This window comes from Medicago sativa, chromosome 8, assembly GCF_051527215.1.
Source record: "Medicago sativa cultivar Bolivia chromosome 8, Bolivia_mono, whole genome shotgun sequence".
Classification (NCBI taxonomy): Eukaryota; Viridiplantae; Streptophyta; class Magnoliopsida; order Fabales; family Fabaceae; genus Medicago; species Medicago sativa.
In genome coordinates, this window is record NC_140756.1 from 60,026,361 (window position 1) to 60,051,684 (window position 25,324).

Genomic DNA, 25,324 nt, shown 5'->3' on the forward strand with positions numbered 1-25,324 from the left:
AACCTTAATTTGCATCCTCTTTTTTTGTTTTTCCTACAATTTTTTAGTAGAGTTTTATTCCATTTTATTCTGCAATTCAATTCAGTATCATTACATTTACTCAAATGAAAAAGAAGCAAAAACAAAAATGGGGTGTGCATCAAAAACAAGATAGACATGATAAGGAACAATGGAGTCATTTTACCTCAACATTTTCATACATACCAATTTTTTCATACATTGGAGTCAAAAAAATGCAGTTATAATTTAATATAATCCTATTGGCTTATTTATGCATTAGATGCAACTTGAATATTGTTCGGACATAAATCCTTGTCCTTCTCATAAGGACTCGCTCAAACCAACCTTTTTCACCAAGGGCTAAAAATCAACCTCAGCATCACTGTTTTATATTAACCCATCATCTAGTACTCAAATAACACCATGCATAACATGTTTCCTCAATTATCTCTCTCTCCACATTTTGTCCCTTAAAATCCTCTTAAAAAAAATAGTAAAGTGAAGGGAGAAAAGTAACACCACTTTACTAACATTCATTCACCCACTACTTTGTTCATAAACTTCTCTCAACCATGCAAAGAAGAGAGAGTGGAAGGTCAAGAATAAATCATCCTCTACTCATCTTGAAAACCAATAACAGTCCATTGTTGATAGTTTCTCAATCCGACAATGTCTTTATCGGAACCTAAGTACGACACCCCGTCGGCTCCAACACATAAGACCCCACCGGCACTAGTAGCCTTCACCCTTACCGTCCTCATCTTATGCTTTGTGGCTTTCAGCGTTGTCTATCTTTGCAAGTATTGCTTTGCAGGCATTTTCCATATGTGGGCCTTGCATCGCACGGCCTCAGGATCCCTCGTTCGTCTCTCACCTGAGAGGTCACCCCCTAGAGGACTCGACAATACCCTTATAAATGGATTCCCCACTTTCCTCTACGCTGATGTGAAAGACCACCGCAAGGAAAAGAGTTACAGCTTAGAATGTGCTATTTGCTTGCTAGAGTTCGAGGACGATAGCTTGCTTCGTCTCCTAACCATTTGTTGCCATGTTTTCCACCAAGAATGTATCGACTTGTGGTTTGAATCTCACAAGACATGTCCCGTTTGTCGAACCGACCTTGATGCACCTCCCAACCAAACGTCAAAACACGGGGAATGTTGCAACAACAACAACAACGACAATGTTAATGCACAAGAGGGTATGACCTCATTACCGTGCAATGATACACGCATTGATGTTAGAGGAGAGGAAAGTGACAATACTAGTGAGATCACTAGAGCTCAAATACATGAAGGCGATCAACATAATGATCATGTGAGCAAGAGCATGCAACAAGAAGAACATATATTTTCAAGGTCACATTCAACGGGGCATTCTATAGTAATGATTAGAGGTGAAGAAAAAGATGATGAAAAATATACATTGAGATTGCCTGAACATGTTATAAGGGGAGGACACAATTTCACAAAGAGTTGTACAAATTACAGTGAGATGACATTAACAATGCCTACACCTTGTCGTAATTGTGGTTTTGTTAAACCAGTATCTGGCTCCTCTTCACTTGCTCATGCTCAAGAGGCTTGAAGCATGCTTTTTATCATTCAAGATCATTTTTTTCTTCTTCTTTTACCTAAATCCTTTATTGTTTAAATTTCAAAAGTATAGGTTGAGGCTTTAGATATAGACTAGTACAAGATAGAGATATCAGACTTTTTATAAGATCATTTTTTTTTCTTCTTCTTTTATCTAAATCCTTTATTGTTTAAATTTCAAAAGTATAGGTTGAGGCTTTAGATATAGACTAGTACAAGATAGAGATATCAGACTTTTTATATGTGTGAGCAGTTAGATATATCATTCATTTTTATCGTTGTTAATGAAGTTTTACCATTCAAGAGTTTGTAAATTATGAATTTGATTTGTTTATATATGTGAAAACAATTTTTTTTTTTAGATATATGGAAAAGTTGATATGATAAAATTTTGAAAATCATGACTTTTTTCAAAATCAAAATAAATTTTTTTGAAGGAAAAATCAAAATTAATGTAGTGTTTCTATCAAGTAACTTTTTATTTTATATGCAAAACACTGTTCAATGTTTGCACCACACCCGTTGCAGATTTTATGTACTTCATATTTTATTTTTATATTCATATATGAGAAAGTCGATACGATAAAATTTTGAAAACTCATGTCTATTTTCAAAATATCAACATTTTTTTTTTGAAAAATCTCAAAATATCAACATTAATGTAGTGTGTTTATTAAATAAATTTTTGTTTTATATTTAAAACACCGTTAAATATTTAAACCGCACTCGTTGAGGATTTTATATGCTGATATATGTAGAAGAAGATTTTTATGTAAAAATGTTTGATAGTCGATATGATAAAATTTGGAAAACTCGTAACCATTTTCAAAATACCAACATTAATGCCGTGTTTCTATTAATTAAATTTTTATTTTATATGCAAAACACCATTTAATGTTTCCATTCTTCCCGTTGCAAATTTTAAATACGAATTTTTATTTACATATATGAGAAATTAAATATGATAAAATATTGGAACCTCATGATTATTTTTAATATATAAACATCAATGTAGTGTTTCTTATATATAAATTTTTATTTTATAATGCAAAACACGTTAGTAGATATGACCATTATCCGTAATTATTTTTTAAAAAAATCAAATAAATTTTCATAGTTATCCGTGGAAATTGATTACACTCGTGATACGACCATTATTTGTTATTATTTTCTTGAAAAATAAATAAATTAAATTTTGAAAATACCATTATGCACATAAAACTAAGTAGATCGTGAATTTTAATAAGGATGGAAATGAAATTTTGCTATTTTTTTTTTATAAATAGTGAAAATTTGTTACACGATCATTATCCGTAACTAATTTTTTTCAAAAACAAATAAATTAGTTTCATTGTTATATGTGGAAGTTGGTTACATTTGTGATGAACATTATCCGTAATGAATTTTTTGCAGTTGTTTTCACTATATTTTAAATAGGATATTTTGTTACAAGACGGTTCAAAAAGAAAAACAAAATACATTGATTCATTAATGAACAACAAACTTCTCCAAAATTTACTATCACTTATATTGTGATGTTAGTTACGGCACACAACTATTTAAGGGATCTAAGTCCTAAAGGTATACTCAACAGAAAAAAAGCTACCAACGACGCTGTGCTGCCAAACAATGGAAGATCACACGATTGTGATGGAAGAGTCGAAAGCTGATGCAATTAACAGGTACTCTATCCCTTTAATTTTCCTCAATACTAGTAGTTACTCATAAATAAACATATATGTAATCTCATGAAGTTATATAAATATATACAGGTACAACCAAAAGAGGTTTAAGGAAGTAGCCACAACCTCAATAGTATTATGCTTTCTGTTAATCATCTTTCCGGTACTAAAGATATCATCATTTGCTGGTCCATTAATGGCAGAACATGAAACAGTCGTGATGGTCTTTCTCACTTTTTTTGTATTTGTGTTTCAAATACTCCTGCTTTGTCCTATAGCAAAACACGAGGTTAACAGTAGCATCAAATCAATCATATCCATACTGCTGCTCACAGGTGCAATATCAGTTGCAGAAGTTTGGTTTGTTTCGTTGAAAGCTGCTATATTCGTTTCTATCTTTTGGGGGGTCATAATCGTAGAAGCGATCAGATTTAACCGGAAGATCTATAATATAGATATAGAAGTTTCAAAAATAATTTGTGTATTGAAAGTAGTTATTGTTAACCTTACCCTAAATTACATTCTTTATTTATGCATAGTGGAGGATTGGACCAGTTTTAAGTTTTGTTAATCTTATGAATGTTATGTTTGCGCATGAAATAGACCCATGTGAGCCGTTCTAAATTCTAATTCAATTATATATATCAACTTTCATATGATTTTGGAGGATTGGACCAGTTTTAAGTTTTGTTAATCTTATGAATGTTATGTTTGCGCATGAAATATACCCATGTGAGCCGTTCTAAATTCTAATTCAATTATATATATCAACTTTCATATGATATGTTTGCGCATGAAATAGACCCATGTGAGCCGTTCTAAATTCTAATTCAATTATATATATCAACTTTCATATGATTTAATAGTTTAGAGACCTAATTAGATGTATATAAATGTTGATTAACCGTTCGACTCATTAGATGTATATAAATGTTGACGAACAGATTGTTGAACGGAATAACTTGATTGAAAAAAATAAAATAATTCAAGGATCTGATTTCAATTTTTCTTAGTTCAATTTTTCAAACAGTATAGGGATTTATAGATTAATTACACCATAAAAATATTATTTAATAACTTTTTTTTTTAGGGATTTATTTAATGAGTTTGTCTAACATGTGCAAATTTGCACATGATAAGAAGTTTAAAGTAGTAAGTTTGTATAGGAACTTGTGCATTTTATATTAGATATATAACTTTTTAATAAATAATTGTGGTTTTCAATAAAAAAGTTGCTACTTTTAATATCCTTATCATGTACAAGTTTGCACATGTTAGACAAACCCTTATTTAATAACTTATTAGTTTGAGGCAAATACCCTTATCCATGACACTTTTGATTGCCGGCAATATATGCCACGTCATCAAGAACATGACAAGTCATCAACTTTAACAGAGCAAATATATAAACTGACTAACATGTCTGACGATTTAAGGTCATGATAACTTGTGCCCTTAGAACGTTAAGAAGCTTAAAAAAAAAAAAGAATAAATCAATAAATACCCAAACTAAAAAGGGTAAAACATTAAATTAATTTTAAAATATCTCCCCTCCCATGTGAACCAAATACATTTTTAATTAAAATCTCTTCCTTCCCCTCCCATTCCCTCTTTTGAATCAAACATATATTTAATTAAAATATCATCCTCCCCCTCCTCTCCATTAAAATCCCTCCTCTCCCATCCCCTCCGTTGAACCAAACAGACCCTTAGTCTATTCTCTATCCTTGCTTTGTCCTTCTTTATCGCCCCCAAATTGTGGTCACTAAAAGCACTCCCCAAGTGTTTAATGCTATCAAGCTTCTGAAAGCAAGGTGTGGAAATGCGCCCCCAATTTTGTCTAACCAGATCTTCACACTTAATCTCTTTGGTCCAGCTCTCTTCAAACCAAAAAATTCTCTTCCTTCTTGTGTTCCTTTGAGGAGTGTGTTCTAAATAGATGAGTATAGCCGCATGATCCGAACCGAATCTAGGAAAATGGCACACTTTGATTGTGGAGAAACGGTTGACAAATTCCTCATTTCCAAGAGCCCTGTCAAGTCTGCACTTAACATTATCCCCTTCTTCACGCCCATTGGACCAGATGAATTGATAGCCTTCAAACCTAAGATCATTTAAGTTCCAATCTGCCACTACTTGTCTCCCTAATGCTAGATGAGATTGACTTATAATATTACCTCCTTTTTTCTCTCTTGAGATTCCAGGATGTCATTAAGATCCCCACAACAAAGCCATTTTCCCGTAAATTGCCTTGCCAAAGAGTCAATTAAGAGCCAAGCTTTCCTTTTCTGTTGTTCCTCTAGAAAACCATAGATACAAGACAGCCCCCAAGACACACCACTTTCCTCATCATCACACATCCCATGAATATGGTTAAGAGAATAAGAGTTAATAGAGATATTTATGTGCTCCATCCACATGAGAGATAAACCCATGCTCTTTCACATCCCGTACCTCTACAATCAACAGACATACAAATTTTGAATCCCATCTTATCTTAAATCATCTTAAATGCCACGTGTACGGTTTATATACAATCAGCAAATGCTACCTATGCAAAAACCAATCATATAAGTAAGAAAGTGGGTCCAATGTCTTTTTAAAAAAACATAATTTTTTGCAGGGATGGATTTCAAATTTCTTTTTTTACAGGGACTAAAACCCAACTTCACCATATTTGCAGAACCAAAAATATATTTTAGCCAATTTCTTAATTACCTTTGTAGTACGTTTCGGTACATGGTACTGATTCGGGTACATAGTCACCAGGTTTGTAGTACGTTTCGGTACATGGTACTGATTCGGTACCTCTACACAACTCTTAAAAATTTAAGTTCTAATGGGATATACATAGTCGGTACATTAATCGGGTTTGCGGTATATTTCTTCTTCTGATTCACCGCTACGTTGTGTTCTGCGAATTGTTACCCCTATAGCATTCTCTGCTTGGGTGGTGATACTCCAGTTACACCCACCGAAACCATGGATACACCTCTCCCAAAACCCTCATTCAACCCCAACAAGCATCTCAAAGAACAGTTAGTAATTACTCTTAATCATAACAATTACCAATCTTCAATTTTTCATCGTTAATTCAATTAATTCTCTTAATTTTGCAGATTCGTTAGCAATTTGACCGGTTCCTCGTTGCTCGAAATCGTGGCTCTTACGGTAACTATCCCTGTAAGTCAATTCTCAGTTATAATCTCAGCTTAAATATGATCTGAATTATATGATTAATGTTTTGTTTTCTTTTCTTTATTCAGATTTTGGTGCTTATTCGTCACTCTTTCACCTCCATTCCAATAACTGGTTAGTCCCTTACACGACACTTCAAGACAGCTTATGAAAATAGCTTATAACTTACTTGAAAACAACTTATAATTTACACGAGAACAATTTGACTTTATTTTATCTTTTGTTACAGAAATAGTTTATACATAAGCACTTATATGATAAGCATTTATGCTATAAGCGCTTAATTCCTTAATCTCTCCAGGAATACTTATGAAACCAACTTATAGCTTAAATAAAAACAGTCTGGCCTTAATTTTTATCTGGTGTTACAGATATAGCTTATAGCTTTTTATGTAAGTATTTTTATGAAAAATGCTTAATTAAGCTGTTTATCCAAATACGGCCAAGTTCATTGACACACAAAGCCAACATCTTTTTACTTTGTCATTCTCAATTGTAATTCTGCTTGGATAATGGGGATTTTTTTATGTGATCATTATGGTTTGAATATTCTGGCTGTGAATTTCTTGTTTGCTTCATTGCTAGGTCAATTTAGCTTATTGTGTACGCAATGTAGATATCATTGTTTTTTGCTCACTTGCTTTTCTCTTTTTTATTTATAGTTGACTCCCTGAAGAAGAAAAATGACGATGCACCTTCTGAGCATAGGAGTTTCAAAGCTTACCTAGCAACATTGACTATAGATTTTCTTGTCATCGTTGTTCCTATGCTCTTATTTTTCACTGTAAGTGTCCTCATTAGTACTAATTTTTTTGCTAACAAATAGCAAATGTTGGGTTTGAAAATTACTTTTTTTTTTTTTTTTTTTTGTTGTGGGGCGGGAGGAGTACATGACAATGAAGCTATGTTGCTAGCTAGGTTTTTGAATTAAATTCTAGTCACTTTGTTATATAATTGCTACAATGAACTTGGTGACAGGTACTGGCTGACTCGAGCTATATCTTTGCAAGTTTGTTCACAATCGTAACATTACTTTATATTGCAGTTAAGAGGTAATTGTTCAATTTTCTTTAGCTAACTTTTATGACGAAAATAAGTTAGCCCAGAAGTTTAACATGAGCCAAATTTTGAAGCGGGTAATGGCTGACTTCCATACACTTAACTGCAGGCCTGGAGGTTCATCATCTGATTTAGGAGAGCCCAATTCTATTAGGGCATATATTACTTCGTACAGGGTTATTGTGGTATGGAGTGTGACTATAGAATTCTTTACTCCATTGTTTTGATCTTTTTGTGCTATTATGTTGATAAAAGTTATTTTTGCAGATGATTATAACAGTCTTGTGCATCTTGGCTGTTGATTTCAGAATATTTCCTAGAAGATATGCGAAGACTGAAACATACGGAGCTAGTTTGGTAGGATTCTTTGACAGTTCTAAATTCATAAAAAATATTTTATTTTCTACACTTATCCAACAACAGGGTGATTGATTAACTTTTGAAGTAGTTTTGAGGGTCAAATTCCTTCTTTCATTAATGTATTTTAAGTTGGAAATATTAAATGATATCAGGTAATTTCTCATGGAATATATTTCTGTTTATCAATGACAAAAAATAGTTTTAAAGGTTGTTAAAGTATTTTTAAAAGTTAAGGGGTGGGGAGGTAGGTTCCCAAATTTCTTGGTTCGAACTTATATTTTAATGCCAGAGTCTATACAAACATTTCCCTCTCTCTCCCCTGCTTCTTCAATTTTTTTTGTCTCTCCTCCTAATTAAAGCAAATTATTTGGGGGAGTAGTTTCTCTATGGACTCCAGTTCACTCTTTAGCAAGGTTATTTTATCTGACTTGTGAAGGGATTCGAGGCCTCTTTTAACCTATGCATTCATTTTCAATGTATTTGGTTTTGACTTAGGGGTTTCTCAATCTCATCATCCACTGTATTATTTATCACTTCAGTAATATATACAATTAAAGTTAATGTAGAGAAAAAGGGAATGGGTGGGGGTTGGAGAGAATAGGTTTTTTAATCAATTTATAAATTGCTTCTATTTGTTGATTATATGAAGTTGCAATTTTGATCTCTATTTCTCTCCAACTGTTTTATAGATTCTGATCTGTACATACTATGTGGTGTCAATTTGTGTTGCTAATAAGATGTATAGTCAATACTTTAATTGTTCTGAAATTAGAAATTACTTCTGCATTGCAGATGGATCTTGGTGTTGGAGCATTTGTTTTAGCAAATTCATTAGTTTCTCGGCAAGCACGAAATATTGCTGCTGTGTAAGCATGTTTACACAATGAACTCTTAGAAATTAGCTGTTTTAGTATGTTAACTGAAATAGAAGAATCATGTTTACCTAGATGTAGAAATGCATTGTTTGTTGAGTTTGATAAATCATTAGTTTTCTAAAGGTTATACGTTAGTTTTTTTTTTTTTTTACAAGCTCATACAATAGGCAAAGAAGCATTATTAACATGAACATGCTGGTAGGCTTTTGAAAATTACATTGCTGCTTTCCTAATTCTTTTACCTGCTCTGTAGTGACATTGATGTCTTTCTGGATGAACTTGTGCAAGTATATTGCATTCTGACATTCCTGTGATAACATCAGTTCTTTACTTGCTTCAGAAACTGGAAGACTGCAATAGTTTCATCTAGTCCACTTATCTTCTTAGGATTTTTTCGTCTTGTTACCACAACTGGTGTGGATTATCAGGTGGGATTATATTCATTGAGATTCATAGAAATTTCTGTGCGAACAAACATTTTGACATGTATTTCCTAATACTGCATCTTATTTAACTTTAACAAGTATAATCACCTATGTGTTTTTTAAATTTTTATGTTAAATGATGTAGTTCTTGAAGACTATAATATAATAATCTGACCCCTAGGTTTTTTTTTTTTTTTTTTTTTTTTGCACAAACGATTCACTTATGGTCAGAAATGAAATTTCATCTTGATTGTATTGGGTAGGATTATTTCATTTCATTATTACTCCTAGTACTAGTTCTTAATAGAGTTGAAACTATATTAGCTTAGACATTGAGGCCGTAAGAGTTTAGACGAAGAGATTTTAGAAATGCTCCAGTAATTAGCATTCAACATGCTTGATACTTATAACACACTTTCATAATTGATTACATTATATATCTACTAGGAAAATCAAATGCTGTTTCAAATGTACCATGTGGAAGAGGTTCATCAGTGGAAACAAACATTGGAGCCGTAAGATTTACATATTTTTTAAATAAACGGATAAGCTTAAAGCACCGGTTAGAGGGGTAAAATCAAAATGGTCTCTCCCCCACCCCCTTAACCTAAATCTGTATTTGTGTGTTCTTGTAAAGGGAATGATGAGTAACAAGTTGATTTTGCAATTGAAATTATGGGTTTGGTCGCAAATGATGTGATTAAGGCTAGAAGGAGAGCTAATCAAACCGACACATTATAGATATTAGAGTTTGGAAATATTAAGATAGAAATACCTTAGTTCTTAGAAGACATGGACGTAAAAGGATATACTTATCCTGATTGAGGTAGTACAACTTACGTTCTTAAAGCTTTAAAAATCTGAAGTGAAAAAAAGAGAGATGTAGATTTTTCCAGAAAGAGATGTTACTTGAGGGATAATTTAGTCAGTGAGGTGCTTCACGTTGAAGACTCTCATGTAACATATAAAATTGTTTGGGTTCTAATTGCCTAATTAATTAGTTCAAGTCATTTTCAAGGAAGCCAATAATATGTTTTTCTTTTCATTCTTTACAAATTGAGTTTTTGTCTAATTCACGATTTTCTCAAGGAAGCTAGTAATTGTTTTTCCTCAAATAGGTGCATTTGGCTGAATATGGTGTGCATTGGAATTTCTTCTTCACGCTTGCTGCTATCTCGATCCTTACATCCTTTATTAACATTCCTCCACAATATTCTGGGGTTTTTGGATCACTTGTCCTAGTAGGTACTTTTTTTTCTTTCTCATCCTTATGTCATCTTTTCTGAAATCTGATTTTCTTATAAATTTGAATCAATGATTTGAAGGGTATCAGTTCTGTTTGATGCATGGTTTAAATCATTATTTGCTTTCAAATGAAAGAGGAACGGATATCATAAGTCAAAACAAGGAGGGGATTTTTAGCATATTTGGTAAGGATTGCGACCTTGCGTTGTTCAATCATCATAATACAATTTCATGTCTGATGCATTTTACTTCTGATACATGGTATTTGTTACAAATATCTTTTTTTTTTTCTTTCCCCCTACAGGATATTGGGGTATGTACCTTATTGGTGTTCATATAGGAAACTATCTTCTCTTTGGAAGCCATTCCACTGCATTTAAGAGTAGCAGATGGTTTCGGATGAGAGTTTGGGTTCTATCAATCCTGTTCTGGTAAAAGAAAAGCTTAATCCCTAACTTATTTATCCTTTTGAATGAAGTCTACAGAATTAAACTTACACCTTTTTCATGATGCCCGAGTCAGGTTATTAACTGTGCTTCTAGATAGGCTTGTGGAAAGAATTTCACGGAGAACGGTATGTCTCACCATGTTATAGTTTCTTACTCGAAGGGCTTTCTGTTGGCACCAATGGATGAAAACTAACTAATTCTTGATAATTTGTGCAGTGCAACCTGCCATATGTTACTATGGTGTTGGCTGACAATCTACAGGTCACTATCTCTCTCACCTCTGTTCTGTTCATTGGATCAGTGTTTAATATTGTGATGGTTTATAGCTTATATTGTAGTTGTCACTTTAGGATTCTTTTGTTGGCTCTATCTTGTTTAGTGTTTAAATTATATTTATTCAATTGAATATTTTTGTAATAATCTGACATACTTAGTGCAGTAATGACTTGTTAAATTTGAAAAAACATAGATTAGTTTCTTAGCATTCTTTTTACACTGTCAGTGATTGGTGCGCAGGGTGTGTGAGTGTTGTATACTTCAGGGTATCGACTTTGATACCTACTGATAAAAAATAAGTGTAAACATTTCTACACATGCATCCAATCATATCTCTACATGTAGATATTTGTGGAGATAAAGTGGAATCTTGGTGTAATTTGATGTGATGCATCTGTTAAAATGTTTTAAAGTGTTAGTGCATAGATGTTAATCTCTTAATTTCTTATATCGTTGTTGCTGTTTAGTTTTCAAATCAAACAATGACTTGTATAAATTTCTTATTCTAATTCAGAAATTGATTCTCAATGAAGGCTATTTAATGTTAGGAAAAAAAATATCCACAAGTCATTGTTTGATTTGAAAACTTGGACAAGAAACTTGGTCTAAGTTTAATCCTATGGATTTCTCAATAACTACTATAATCTTAATTTTGCAGCATTGCATACTTGAGCTATATCCAACATTGTAATTGCTAATTTGACATCTGATTTTGGATTTGATTCAAGTATTTAATCCGAATGACACTCTTTTTCAGCTATTGTCAATTCTAACACTGGCTGATCTTATTCCTGGAAGTAAAACTTCAGTACTTGAAGAAGCACTTAATCGGAACTTACTTGCTACATTTCTTCTGGTAAACAATATATTCCTCGGCGATTATTATATATGCCTTCTCTATCTTGATTTCATTTTATAATTTCCTCTAACAATTTTATGCAGGCAAATCTCCTCACTGGGTTGGTAAACTTGTCTGTTGATACCCTGTCCGCTTCATCGACCACATCTGTTTTTATCTTGCTTGTCTATGCTTATGTTTTATCAACTGTGATTGGAATTGTTGATTATTTTGATATAAAGTTAAAATTTTGGTGAAGAAGCTATTGATATGTTGTAATCTGTGCTATTATTCGTCATTGTTTATGTATAACCTATATAAGATATTTTTATTTATTTATATCAGTTAAATCTAAAACACGTGTGGCAATTATGATTGGTAGTAAAATGACAAATCTCATCTTAATGACATTTCATATTAAGGACAAATAATCATCTCGTTGACCACAAAAAAGAAGATTACCTTTTCCCTGCACTGCACATGTAATGGAAAGTGATTGACCACTCTGAGAAAATGCAACTTACAACTCATACTTTGGTGTTTTTGTGTGTTTGATATGTTTCATTTTCACACCTAGTTGGTTTGTGGCTTCCTTTTAGTAGTTTCAACACTTTACACTGGACAGTGAAATAGTGAAATGAGGTAGGGGTTAAAAGAAGCATCAATGTTATAGGGACAACAGAAAGAAGGTGAAAAGAAATGATGAAAAATGAATTATGGGGATCTGAGTGTATAGCTGAGGTGATGAGGACCTGCATGCTATGTGCTTTTTCAAGAAGGGATAGCTTACATACATTCACATGGTTAATCCAGCAGAGTCTGACAGATTGGACCATGGTCCTAGCTCCATTTCTGTCCTTTTATATGTCCTCATCGTCACATAATGCTAAATTCTGGTGTTTGTGATATCTTCATTTTTTTATATTAAAAGTCATGCATAACGAGGTAGAGAGCATATATGCACAAAAGATCACATAAAAATTGTTTATACAAATGTTTTTTATACATCAATGAAGTAAGAGAAAAGACCACATTAGAAATAGTGAAATAAACCGGTTAGTTTTAAGTTTTAATTGTTGGATTTAATTTATGTTATAGTAAACTTATAGATATGTGAATATATATCATGAAAAAATGGTGTACTTTGCAATGTCACGTGTTTGAAAATGTTGACTATGGAAGATTTTTCTTATCAACTTTCTGATGAATCAAGCTGTCACAGTGTTTCTAAACGGTTTGATTTGACATCAAAGGGGAGTATCTAGCTTGGTTTGTTGGTGTAGCCTATTTTTACAATTAGGCTACAATTTTCTGTAGTTGATGAATTAGGCTACAATTAAAGTAATAAGTGGAATTTCATTGCTTGAAGTAGTGTTAGTAGGGGGGCAACTTTGGCCCGTAAATGAAAGAAGTTGTGACCATATATTTATTTTCATCCACACATGACATATGACACCAAAATTTCATATTATTGAAATAGTTTTCTTAGATTACAATGAGGAAGTTCCATGTGCATCTTTTGCATTTACAGTGGATTTGATGAAATTATGGTGCATAGCATAATTTTGTTGAAGCTGTATAAACAGTTTTTTGTCAAAATTACAATGACACACTTTGATTCGTCAAATTCATCATCAATCCAAACATGCACTAATTAACTTCAGTAATTTTACGAGATTCAAACTAGATAAGTATGCTATTGATTAGGTAAAAGAGCAAATAGTTGGAGTCTGAACTAACCTGCAAATCCCAGTTGAAAAATTAGACTAGCATTCAATATTTTTTGTAGTTATTATAGTTTTAGCTTTGTACATTTTATTTTACTTTTTATGGTTTTTTTTCTTAAAAAAACTAAAACTCCACTTTGACCTATTAGGTTGGTTCATACGTCCAAAAAACTATTAAACCTGAATGGATTAAAGCTTCTTAACTAGTAATTTGGATTTATTTCCCCCCAAACCCAATCAGAATAAACCTCATTACTTATTACTACCCTTTTTCAAATATATTAATCAAGCACCAATAATTTGCATAATTTAAATGCATACTTCTAAACAAAGTACAGTTAATTTGGATGTGTATTTCTGAAAATATCAGAAGTTTTTTAATAGGAGGATGGGGATAGCAGCAATATGTACCTTGATCAATATCTACCATAAGACTATCGTTAACAACCAATTATTGATGTTACTGTGGTCATAACTCAGTTGGTAGAGACGTTGCAGTATGTATGAGCCGACGTTTGAAATTCAGATTCTTCTGATATTCACCTTAATAAACAAATTTTATGGTAGAATATAGTACCATGATGCAACATACTGTAGTTTTTTTTCTTCTTTCTTTCTATAATAAACAAAATTTTAATTAATTTATAAGAGAATCTTAGGTACAAGAGCCATTTGATTTGATTATATTTCCTACAAACTCCAACACAGATTTGAATGTGAGGTGTAGCTATTACACAACTTGTTATGTTGTTTTTATGCTTATTTCTATATAGATTTGGGTCCACTCTCTCTCTCTCTCTCTCTCCCACACTCTCTCTGTTCATTGGCATAAGGGTAAAGGGTGTGACAGCATCTACGAAATTAGGAAGGGAAGAAACCAAAGCATATCAAAGAAGGTGTAAGGAAAAAAAGAGAGTGTGTTTTCGTTTTACTAAGTACACCTTTCTGATTTCTGAAAAGCACTACACCTTTTTTCCTCACCTTCTCACGTGGTTTATATACAGAGGAATGATATTTTGACATCCAATTTTCAACAACTTTTTAGGGACAACCTTTTTCCTCCATTCTTATTGGATAATGACAATAGAGAGAGAAAAAGGAAGAGAGAGAATGAAAGTATAATGAGAGTATGAAAGAGAGTTGTCACAAAAGTTGTTGAAAATTGGTTGTCAAGATATCATTCCTCTTATATATATCCTTTTTCTAATATTTCATTTTTCATCATCAACTCTTATATATAATAATATAGTGATATTTTGCTATAAATGAAGACATGAAGATTGAAGATTCTTGTGATAATACAATGGCTTTGGAAACTCTTTCATCATCATGCAATGAGTTTTCAAACTTCATTATCTATGACACAATTTCTGCAACTCCATTTAGTAGTAACCATATTCATACTACAAATGAGTCTAGTTTCTTGGAAAATACAATGAACTATGATCATGAGCAACAACATCATCATGAGGCAGATGCTGCAATATTTGATCAAAGTAGAAAGAGACAATCTATGGAACAAGAAGAAACAATGAATAATCCTCAAGTGGTGCAAAGGAAAAAGAGGAGAAGAAAACCAAGAGTTTGTAAGAACAAAGAAGAAGCTGAGACACAAAGAATCACACATATTACTGTTGAAAGAAACCGTAGAAAACAAATGAATGAACATCTTGCTGTACTTCGTTCACTCATGCCTGAATCCTATGTTCAAAGGGTTTGTTTCTTTCATATCAAACTTTTTTATTGTACTTAATTTTTTTGTTGTTGGGATTTTTCACAAATCTTAAATATTTTATTTCCCTTAATAGCAAGATTGGGAGATAGATTCTTTTCTAGATATTGTTGAGCATGACAAAGATGAAGTACTACAATAAAATACTATTTAACACTTTATGACTATCAATGAGGTGGGAATCCAAAACATGCACAAATATGCTTTGTGAAAGATGTAATAGGATAATGTTCTTAATACTAGACATTTTTTCTTTCTTTTCCTCCATTTTTTCTTTCTTTTGCTTTTGTATGGTGAAGAAAAGAAGCAAACTACGACTAAAATTTATACATATACTTCTTGCGCTACCAAACAAGGTTTTAAATCACAGTCACACTCATATTTAGAGTTGCATTATGATCTTTGATTGTCGCAGTTGAAATTATGTTAGCATATATTGATAAAGCCGCGCTTAACCATAGACTCAATCCTCAAAGACATCAAAAACATTAATGTCCCAGTTGAAATTATGGTAACATTAATTTTTTTTTTTTTTTATAACTATCAATTAGTATTAAATAAGTGAAACTTTTTAAAACAAACATGCATGCTTTACAAATATACTTGCCATTTGAAAAGCTTCATGTATAGTACAAATATTCTTTACATGTTCTAAATGGAACTATTAGTTCAATTAATTACTAATATGCAATTTTTTTGTTTTGTTATAGGGTGACCAAGCCTCAATAGTAGGTGGTGCCATAGAGTTTGTGAAGGAGCTAGAGCATCTCTTACAATCACTTGAAGCTAGAAAGTTACAACTTGTACAACAAGAAGTAGCACAAAACAATGAAGACATGGCAATTTCTAAACCACCTTTTGCACAATTTTTTGTGTATCCTCAATATACATGGTCCCAAACACCTAACAAATACACATCCAAGACCAAAGCTGCCATAGCTGATATCGAGGTTACATTGATCGAGACTCATGCAAACCTTAGAATTCTCACTAGGACAAGACCAGGACAACTAACAAAATTAGTGGCTGGTTTTCAAACACTCTTCCTTAGCATCCTACATCTCAATGTCACTACCATACAACCTTTGGTATTCTACTCCATCAGTGCCAAGGTATATGCAACTATATTGATCCTTCATTTGATATGATAGTAATTATATTTCTATCTCTAATTTGGTATCTCTAATTGTACTTCTACTCTACTCTCTCCGATCACTATTATAAGCAAAAATGCACCTTTTAGATTCATTGATTAATTCATGTATTAGGTCTATAATATAAACAAAATTATAGACCAAACACATTATTACACAATGAACCTAATATTTTTTGCTTATAATAGTGACTGGAGAGAGTATCTCTAATTATATTTCAACGCTATTTCAACTCTTTCTAGGCGTATACTATAAAATGAATTAATCAATATTAGAGGAATTCATATTAGCAAGAGAAATTTAGAGAAGAAAAATATGAAATTCACTATAAATTTCGTCACAAATGAATTAGAGATATATTTTTTCCCATCTCTAATTTTTGCAGTAATAATATTTTTAAGTAGTGATGAATAACAGAAACTATAGACTGAAAACAACAAAATCTCTCTAATTTATATCTAATTTAATTTGATGTTTCTAATTTTTGTTAATTTTTATTGTAATGGTAAATGTGAAAGAATATATGAATCTTATTATTTTTTTTGAGATGAATATATGAATATTATTATTGTACAAAACTATGATATCCTTGTATAAATTATGAAAATTCAGAGAGATATTTGGCTAAAATATATATGGTGTGCTAATTTATTTATTTATTTATGTATATGAAGGTTGAAGAAGGATTCCAACTTGGTTCAGTAGACGGCATTGCAACAGCAGTTCACCATTTACTTGGAAGAATTGAGGAAGAAGCTGCTTCACTAATTTGTGGTTAATGTGAGGGTGCAAGATTTCAGTGAAGTGACCAAATTGACCCTCAGAGAGAGTGGAACGAAAATAATATTTGCAAATGGCTTGAGTTTTTGGTTTGTTAGTTTGATGTGTTAAATGTTGATTTTAACTATAGACTGTAGTAGCTGTTGGTTGTGCTTTGTTCCTACAAGTAAATACAACTTGTTTGGGAATGGTTTCCACAAATAGTCGACAAATTAGGGTTGGAACCTAATGGTAAAAAATGCTGACATAGTTTATCTTGTGTGCAGTTTATAGCTGTATTGTCCTCTTCAAATGGCCCAGGATGAAGGTCATTTTGTAGTGATAATCATCTATGACATAATTTTCTAATAATTTTTTCTTGTTTTTGAATATATCTCTTCTTTTAATGATTGAGAAATGATATATTTTTTTTAGCAAAAGAGGCATACAAATGCATCACTATATAGGAAGACACGGGAAATGAAATAATTATTAATAATTAATAAGATTAATAGAAGAAAACCCTATATATAGTGATGTCGTATATGTGATTTGAGAATAGTCGAATAAGTAAGAGATGTGATTTGACAATGTGTTTATAATTAAGTAGTAAATAATTCTTACTTTACAACTTGAGTTTGTAGGAGTTTCGCTAAACCATTTTAAACTGTAGCATGATATCCGAGCCTATCAATGGTTCGTAGCGTCCCTTGCTATCGGGCCACCTAAGTCATAATTAAGGTCTAGTTAGCAAACTTTGAGCGTGTGAATGAGTCAATTTATAACCCGACAATGTGTTTACAAGTGGTAGCTAGTCCTCACTATACAAATGACAATGTGTTTACAAATGCTAGCTAGTCCTCACCATTAAAATCGATTTTGAAGGATTGAGTTACACAGAACTAAAATTCTAATAAATACAATTGAAAAATAAACACCTCTCAATTTGTAAATTGATTTTATACGATGTTAGGTGCACAACTTAATTAAAATGGTATTAGAACTTATATTACCTGTAAAGTTGCTTATAAGTAAGTTGAATATTGTAAAGGTATTTATGTTAGAATTTTTTTACATAAAATGAGTTGAACAATAAATCATAAGTTTAAAAATTATTTTTTGAGGCTAATGTTTTAAATATCAACTTTAACTTAGAATTAATTCTAGAGTATAATATTAATCATTCTCAATAACACTTAAATATATATCATATTAACTATATTATATACTTCAAAAATCATTCTTTCTTCCAAAATTGAATATAGACATGTATAAAGTCTATCTACCTTGTAGGCAAATTGGAAGCCAAATCTAATTTAATAATAATTTTAAACAGATTAATAGGTGACTAATCACACCTATGGAAGACCAGTCTCATAAAAGTATATTTTTATGTCATAGGTAAACCAAAACAAAATTGGCCCATGTTGTTTTGCTGTGGCTACATTAAAAACTTATGTTCTTTTTTGGTTATGGATAGAGATAGTGTAATTTGTAAGACTTGTTATGAATTTTGCAGCTAGATACTATAAGCAAAATTTGTCCTTGCTTAATGAATAGGGGCCACGAGGGCTTAGAAACTTTAAAGACAGCATTTTGGATTTACATGATGTTGCTATCGGTTGTTACTTTTATTACTAACACTAGTTAGAGGGAACATTGATATATAAACTAAGATAAAGTTGTTGTTTTCGTTTTTTGTGAACAAAAACAAACCTATAAACCCGGGTTTAATTGAATTTACTTTTTTTTTAATGGAAAGCGATGTAAAATCTCACTATGAATAGTTTTTGACTGATGAGGTTAAAAGATTGTACGTTTTATAGTCCTAGACTATATGAATGGAAAAAAAAAAGTCAAACTAACTTGGTGTTCCTAGACAAACAAAAGATGACAAAAAACTAGGTATGTATATTGAAAGGGTGTGTCTACATCCACCATCCATGAGCCACTATTACTTTGGTTAAGGTGTTGTAATTTGTTTTTATATTAAGCTACCCCTAATAATATATAAATGGCTACCCCAAGTTTGATTTTAGTTAGAATAACTTTTTCTTGACTTTACTTACTTTCGAATCGAACTCTGGAAGGTGAACACAAAAATATACATATTCATTGATCAATGAAAATATGACAACAATCTATCACTTCTTGAAAAAAAAAATCTACCACTATTGGCCCGAACATATTTAACGACATTTTATTAACCCTTTATAGCTAAAAAATAAGTAATTGGTAATTAATCCTTAATTTCTTTTAGTAATTAGTAACGGCCCTTTATTAACCCTTACTTTTTTTTTAATTTTTTTTATAGCTAAAAAATAAGTAATTAGTAAATTATAACCTTTTATTAGCCTTTTATAATCCCTTCTTGTTGTTTAAGTGAATTTTTTGAAGTAAATTTTATATACGTGGTAGTTATTATGAATTTTTTTTTGCTTATTGGTTAAATTTACTATTAGCATTAAAAAAAAGGGTTAATACATTTTTACCCCCCTGTAATATAGGCGAGTTCCGGTTTTCCCCCCTATAAAAAAGATTCTTTCGATTCCAACCCTGAAATATGAAGATTCCGTCGAAAACACCCCTGGTCAAATCTGGCACACGCCAGGTGCTGATGTGGCGCGCCACATCATCTTTTTTGATGACGTGGCACGCTGACTGTATAATTATTTTTATTTTTTATTTTTTTAATAAGGACACGTGACATTTCCTATTTTTTAATAAAAAAATATTTTTTTAATAAAAAAAAATATTTTTTTAATAATTAAAAAAATATTCTTTTTAAGTTTTTTTTAAAATTTTTTTTAAAAAAATAAAAAAAACGAAAAAAATTCTTAACAAATAAAAAAAATGAAAAAAAATTCTGGAAAAAAATAAAAAAATACCGAAATTTTTTTAAAAAATTGGAAAAATTAATAAAAATGAAAACAAAAATCTGGAAAATTTTAAAAATAAAAAGTAAAATCTCGAAAAATTAAAAAAATGAAAACATTATGGAAAAAATTAATAAATTTTGAAAAATTCATATTTCCAGATTTTTTCAATACTTTTGAGAACTTTTAAACACGAAACAAAACAAAACAAAATAAAATTAAGTGAAAGAGAGGTGAAATTTACCTAACGATGTCGTTTGGAATGTCACTCCTACGTCGTAGGAAAGGGAAAAACGAATGGTTTATGCAAAAAAGAAATAATTGTTGTGATTCTTTCAATGTAGGTGGGTATTATAATTTTTTTTGAGGCACATAATTTTTAGAGACTCGGTGCAGTAGCACTTCTTGCACTCAGGGCCGTCTTAAGCAATTCGTAGGCCCGATTTTGGTCATTTAAGGTTTGAAGAAAAAATTAAATTCTGGGCCCCAAAAAATTAAAATGAGGCACTAAACAAATTTTTTTTTTGCCCAAGTGGTGGGACTTGAACCCATGACGACATTACACTAAACCAAAAGTGGCAGCGCCACTACAGCTTGCATGCAAAATTTGTCACTTTATCACTTTGATTATATATAACTAGTAATTATTTTCCTTACATATTAAAAAAAAATATTTTGGGCCCCAAAAAAATTGAGGCCCGGTGACATAGCCCAGCCTCGACGGACTATGGGCCGGCCCTGATTGCACTCCCCAAGGTCCGGCCCTGTATGTCATCTAGATCAATACTCATAGAAACTCTAGAGAAACTTTTATAAAATGACATATTTTTGTTGTTGTTAAGTTCATTCTTTACTTTTTTTGGCCCATAACATAAGATTTGGTGGTATTTATGTACTACTTAAACTTTTAGAGAATGATAAAATCTTAGTATTTTGCATTTCTTACAAAATATTACTACTTTTTGTCCACGTTTTTAATTTGGTCTATGTTGTTGAAGAGAAATGCTAGCAACACTCTCTTTTGAGCACTCTCTCTAGCACTCACTCTTTTATTGGGTAAAATCATTGTAGAACCTACACTTTGGAAATGGAACCCACATAAGTGGTGGGACATACATTGATTTCACCCAATAAAAGAGTGAGTGCTAGAGAGAGTGCCCAAAAGAGAGTGTTGCTAGCATTCCTCGTTGTTGAAAGCTTTGTAGAATGAAAATAAAAGTGTAATGTTGGATGAAATTTAAAACATTGTTGAAAATATGTTGTGTTTAAGCTTTTTAACTTGATTTTAATGTTAAAAACAAAAAATTGTATCGTCTAGACAAAAACCGCACCAACCGATTCAATCCAAACCGCATTGGTTTGGTTTAAATTTTATTTTTAAAGTCAACAGAATCAAACCAAACCGCATGCTTTTTTATCTTGCGGTTCAGATGACTCTTACTTTCAAAACCGAACTAAACCGCACCACAAACACCCCTAGATGATACCAAGTAATGATAGAACTTTACAAGACCCCGGATATAACGTCATAGGTCCGGGTGAACATGTGAGGGAGCAAGAGATGTAATTTTTTGTTGACATCGACCCCTAATTTTTTGGTGACATCAACCTCTCTAGTTGATCTTAATCTCCAGTTCAAAAGTGGCAACGTAATACTAGTAGCGAACTCCCTAGAAGCATCGACATGATTAAGCTTGGTCAAAGAGAACATCAAGTGTTCTTACTCCATCGTAAAATGGTCATCATACCAAACAAAAAGGAAATCAACCTTCAATATTCATCCTCAACTTTCCTTTTTCAGTCATTTTATGATTACCTTGGACATCTAACAAAGGCTTTGTGAAATAGATTCGGGCAACGACGCCTTCATTTTTGGAACAAACAATCTAGTATTTATCTCTGAAAGATTTAAGTGAGTTTGTGAAAGATGTCATGATCTGAAAGATTTAAGTGAGTTTGTACAAATATCATTTCTCAAAAACAAAATGGAGAAGAAATCATTGTAGACCCTATGGTTCCACCTCAAACAAAAAATCTTCCAATCCTCCAAGGGTCCAACATTCAAGTGCTTTGAAAATTTGTGATACTAGTCATGTGAACAATACAATGACTAGATTGAAAGAATTTCCTCTAACACCCACTATTAGTTTTTGACATATAGGTGCATTTTCTCGTGTCATCCAATATGGTTGGTTTAATTTTCACCATGTTGTACATGCCCAAAATTGAGGAAGATGTGAGAATCACACTCTTATCTTCTTCTATGATCCACCACTTTACCTCTGCTTGAGACATGGAATGATTAAAACTAGCGACTGTTGCACTTAAACATTTAAGCCTACTTTGGCACCAACGCTGTAGAAATTCTTGAAAGAAGATCAATTATGAAGAAACTACACATGAATTCAAAACATTTAAGGCCATAAAAGTATGATTATGATTCCCTCACAACTGACAACATATTCGATAGAGTGAGCTAAACAAACAATCATTTCAACCTTTGAGCCGAAGACTTGAGAGAAAATTGTTCGAGACTGGGTCAAAGTCCATTTCTCGTGAAGAAAATTAAACGATTTTTTGTGTCATGTTCGTTTAATTTGACCTAAACCCGAACATGAAGAAAACTATAAAGCAATTCAAATGGTTTAGATTATGTTTTCAAATGTCTAATGTCATTGATTTAGTTTTTACAATCCTAACTATGACACTTGATTTATATAAAAAAGGTGAAATATAGTAATTTATGATCTCTATCTTAAGGATTTAGATCCTCTAACAAATGACTAAAATGTAAAATAAAAAATTAAGAGTTGCTAATTTAACAAACTTGTATTGTGATTGATTATGACGTTCTTATGATATATACCTTTAATTTATTAGTAAATGATTGATTTTTTTGAAAGATAGTAAATGATTGATATTATTCACTTTAAACTCACTATAAAGGGCGTCGAGAAGATTTCATTTCGTCTGTGGTTACAAATTGCTATGAGAAAATATGGATTCTTCAAGGATATTTTCATTATCCATGGTCTGACCCAATGATTTAACATCAAGAATGGAAAGGATTATTGACCTTTATTGCAATTTTCTGACTTTCTGTCACTACCCATTCTATACCATATGGGTTCCCAAAACTTTCATCACAGACAAACAAGTGGTCTGTTAAATGGACTGAAAACAGTTTATAGTTGCATCGTTCATTTTTTAGAAAGTCAATTAAGAATCGGAACATGATTGTGTTTTAAAGCCTTAATCGAAGTGGCGCTGTTGGTGAGCTAAGAAACATCGAAAGAGTTTAAAGACGGTGGTTCCTAGTTCGATTACAGAAACTAATATAACCATTAACTTACGAATATTTCCTTATGTAAAAAGAACATATGAAGATTGTATTGTACGCATGACCGTTAGGCATGGCAATGAGGCGGGATGGGGACATGTTTTACATGCCACGTCCCCATATCCGATTCTCATATACTTACCCGTTACCCTACCCACATCTAAGGCGATGAGAAATTGAAACCCATCCCCATCCCCGACGGGTTGGGTATCCCCGCCTCATCCCTGTCCCCGCATTGAATAATTTGTTTTAATAAAAAATAGAAGTTTTTTTTTGCAACCCCTAGAGAAATGTTGTAATGCATTATCCAACAATATGCTCACTTTAACATTTGTTAGACCGATTGATTTAGTTGCGCATTTAAATATCAATGGTAATTTTTGTAACACGACAATTATCAAATAAAATAACATGACATCTCAAAATAAAGTAATCTTTTGCATTTGGGCATGGGTTCGGGGTGGGTACATATATACCCATTACCCGTCCTATACCCGTGTTTTGAAATCGAGGAAAACCCAAATCCATACTCAAACCCACTCAAAACGGGGAAAATCTATCAAATTAGGTTTGGTTCGGACGAGTAACAACGGGTATGAGTTTTGTTGCCATGCCTAATGACCGTTGATTTATTAGTCTGCGATGGCCAATTACCACGTTTGTTCCTTTTAGTTTGATAGAATTCCCAAGTTAGTCCTTTAAGTTTCAAAAGTTTCAAATAGATCCTTTTAGTTTGACATAATTGCCAAGTTAGTACTTTAAGTTTCAAAAGTTTCAAATATGTCCTTTTAGTTGATAAACTATTTCACTGTTACCCTGCTGTTAGTTAATAATTAATTGATGCTAATGTAGCCGTTAAGTTGTTGACTTGGATCAAAACGTTGCCTTTTAAAAGCTTCAGGGTGTTAAAACGTTACGTTTAATGGTCACAAATATCATTTTAGCAACTATAAATGATCATTTGTGACCATTAAACGTAGGGTTTTGACACCCTGAAGCTTTTAAAATGCAACATTTTGATCCAAGTCAACAACTTAATAACTACATGAGCATAAGTTAAACGGATACTGACAACAGGGGTAATGTTGAAATAGTTTATCAACTAAAATGAACTATTTGAAACTTTTGAAACTTAAAGGACTAACTTGAGAATTCTGTCAAACTAAAAGGACCTAAATAAAACTTACGAAACTTAAAGGACTAACTTAAAAATTATGTCAAACTAAAGGACCAAAAGTAGTATTTGACCTAAACATATTTATGGTAGTTTTCTTGTCAAGTAAGGTTAAAGGCCATCACTAAGAACATCTTTAATGAGAGGAAATACCAAACGAGTCACCTTTTTCTTTGTTGCTGCTAATTAACCAAATGAGTTTCTTAATTTCACAATTAACTTCATATATTTATACTTTTTTTTTATCTTTACATTTTCTATCCTCAATTTATTTTATCTATAACGGAATTCAAATTTCATACGTCAATTTTGTAAAATTTGATATTAGCGGTACATAATTTTCACAATTAACTTCATATATTTATACTTTTTTTATCTTTAAATTTTCTATCCTCAATTTATTTTATCTATAACGGAATTCAATTTTCCACATACGTCAATTTTGTAAAATTTGATATTAGCGGTACATAATTTTATGTAGAATCTCACCGACACATACAAGCAAGACAAAGAAAAGAGAAAAAACTTATTCTTTACGAATGCATTTGATTTGTAAAATA

General features: G+C 31.9%; 3 protein-coding genes across 4 annotated transcripts; all 3 read left to right on the forward strand.

The window, feature by feature from the left end:
* The first annotated feature begins 412 nt into the window (after window positions 1–412).
* LOC146900097 (RING-H2 finger protein ATL29-like) lies at window positions 413–1,909 on the forward strand. Its single transcript, XM_085732465.1, has 2 exons — window positions 413–1,668; window positions 1,785–1,909. Exon 1 carries the CDS (start codon window positions 670–672, stop codon window positions 1,585–1,587), a length of 918 nt encoding a protein of 305 aa, XP_085588591.1. The 5' UTR covers window positions 413–669; the 3' UTR covers window positions 1,588–1,668; window positions 1,785–1,909.
* A 4,277-nt stretch (window positions 1,910–6,186) lies between these two features.
* Window positions 6,187–12,359, forward strand: LOC146900098 (transferases, transferring acyl groups). 2 transcript variants are annotated; one of them, XM_085731284.1, is made up of 16 exons: window positions 6,187–6,315; window positions 6,397–6,460; window positions 6,544–6,589; window positions 7,138–7,259; window positions 7,454–7,527; window positions 7,644–7,719; window positions 7,802–7,891; window positions 8,687–8,760; window positions 9,110–9,197; window positions 10,313–10,439; window positions 10,520–10,624; window positions 10,744–10,870; window positions 10,962–11,013; window positions 11,105–11,149; window positions 11,922–12,020; window positions 12,107–12,359. In XM_085731284.1, exons 1-16 carry the CDS (start codon window positions 6,260–6,262, stop codon window positions 12,257–12,259), a joined length of 1,398 nt encoding a protein of 465 aa, XP_085587410.1. In that variant the 5' UTR covers window positions 6,187–6,259; the 3' UTR covers window positions 12,260–12,359. The 2 variants fall into 2 exon arrangements, with proteins under 2 accessions (XP_085587410.1, XP_085587411.1); XM_085731285.1 differs by having other exon boundaries at window positions 6,397–6,448.
* Window positions 12,360–14,903: 2,544 nt separating this feature from the next.
* On the forward strand, window positions 14,904–17,746 carry LOC146900099 (transcription factor bHLH71-like). Its single transcript, XM_085731286.1, has 3 exons — window positions 14,904–15,443; window positions 16,172–16,573; window positions 17,290–17,746. Exons 1-3 carry the CDS (start codon window positions 15,003–15,005, stop codon window positions 17,392–17,394), a joined length of 948 nt encoding a protein of 315 aa, XP_085587412.1. The 5' UTR covers window positions 14,904–15,002; the 3' UTR covers window positions 17,395–17,746.
* Window positions 17,747–25,324: the final 7,578 nt, after the last annotated feature.

Coding starts and splice junctions, on each gene's coding strand:
- LOC146900097 (XM_085732465.1), top strand. CDS start 670: ATGTCTTTATCGGAACCTAAGTACGACACCCCGTCGGCTCCAACACAT.
- LOC146900098 (XM_085731284.1), top strand. CDS start 6,260: ATGGATACACCTCTCCCAAAACCCTCATTCAACCCCAACAAGCATCTC. Junction 9,198..10,312: donor CAACTGGTGTGGATTATCAG/GTGGGATTATAT, acceptor TTCCTCAAATAG/GTGCATTTGGCTGAATATGG. Junction 11,150..11,921: donor TGTTGGCTGACAATCTACAG/GTCACTATCTCT, acceptor ACTCTTTTTCAG/CTATTGTCAATTCTAACACT.
- LOC146900099 (XM_085731286.1), top strand. CDS start 15,003: ATGAAGATTGAAGATTCTTGTGATAATACAATGGCTTTGGAAACTCTT. Junction 15,444..16,171: donor CTGAATCCTATGTTCAAAGG/GTTTGTTTCTTT, acceptor GTTTTGTTATAG/GGTGACCAAGCCTCAATAGT. Junction 16,574..17,289: donor TCTACTCCATCAGTGCCAAG/GTATATGCAACT, acceptor ATGTATATGAAG/GTTGAAGAAGGATTCCAACT.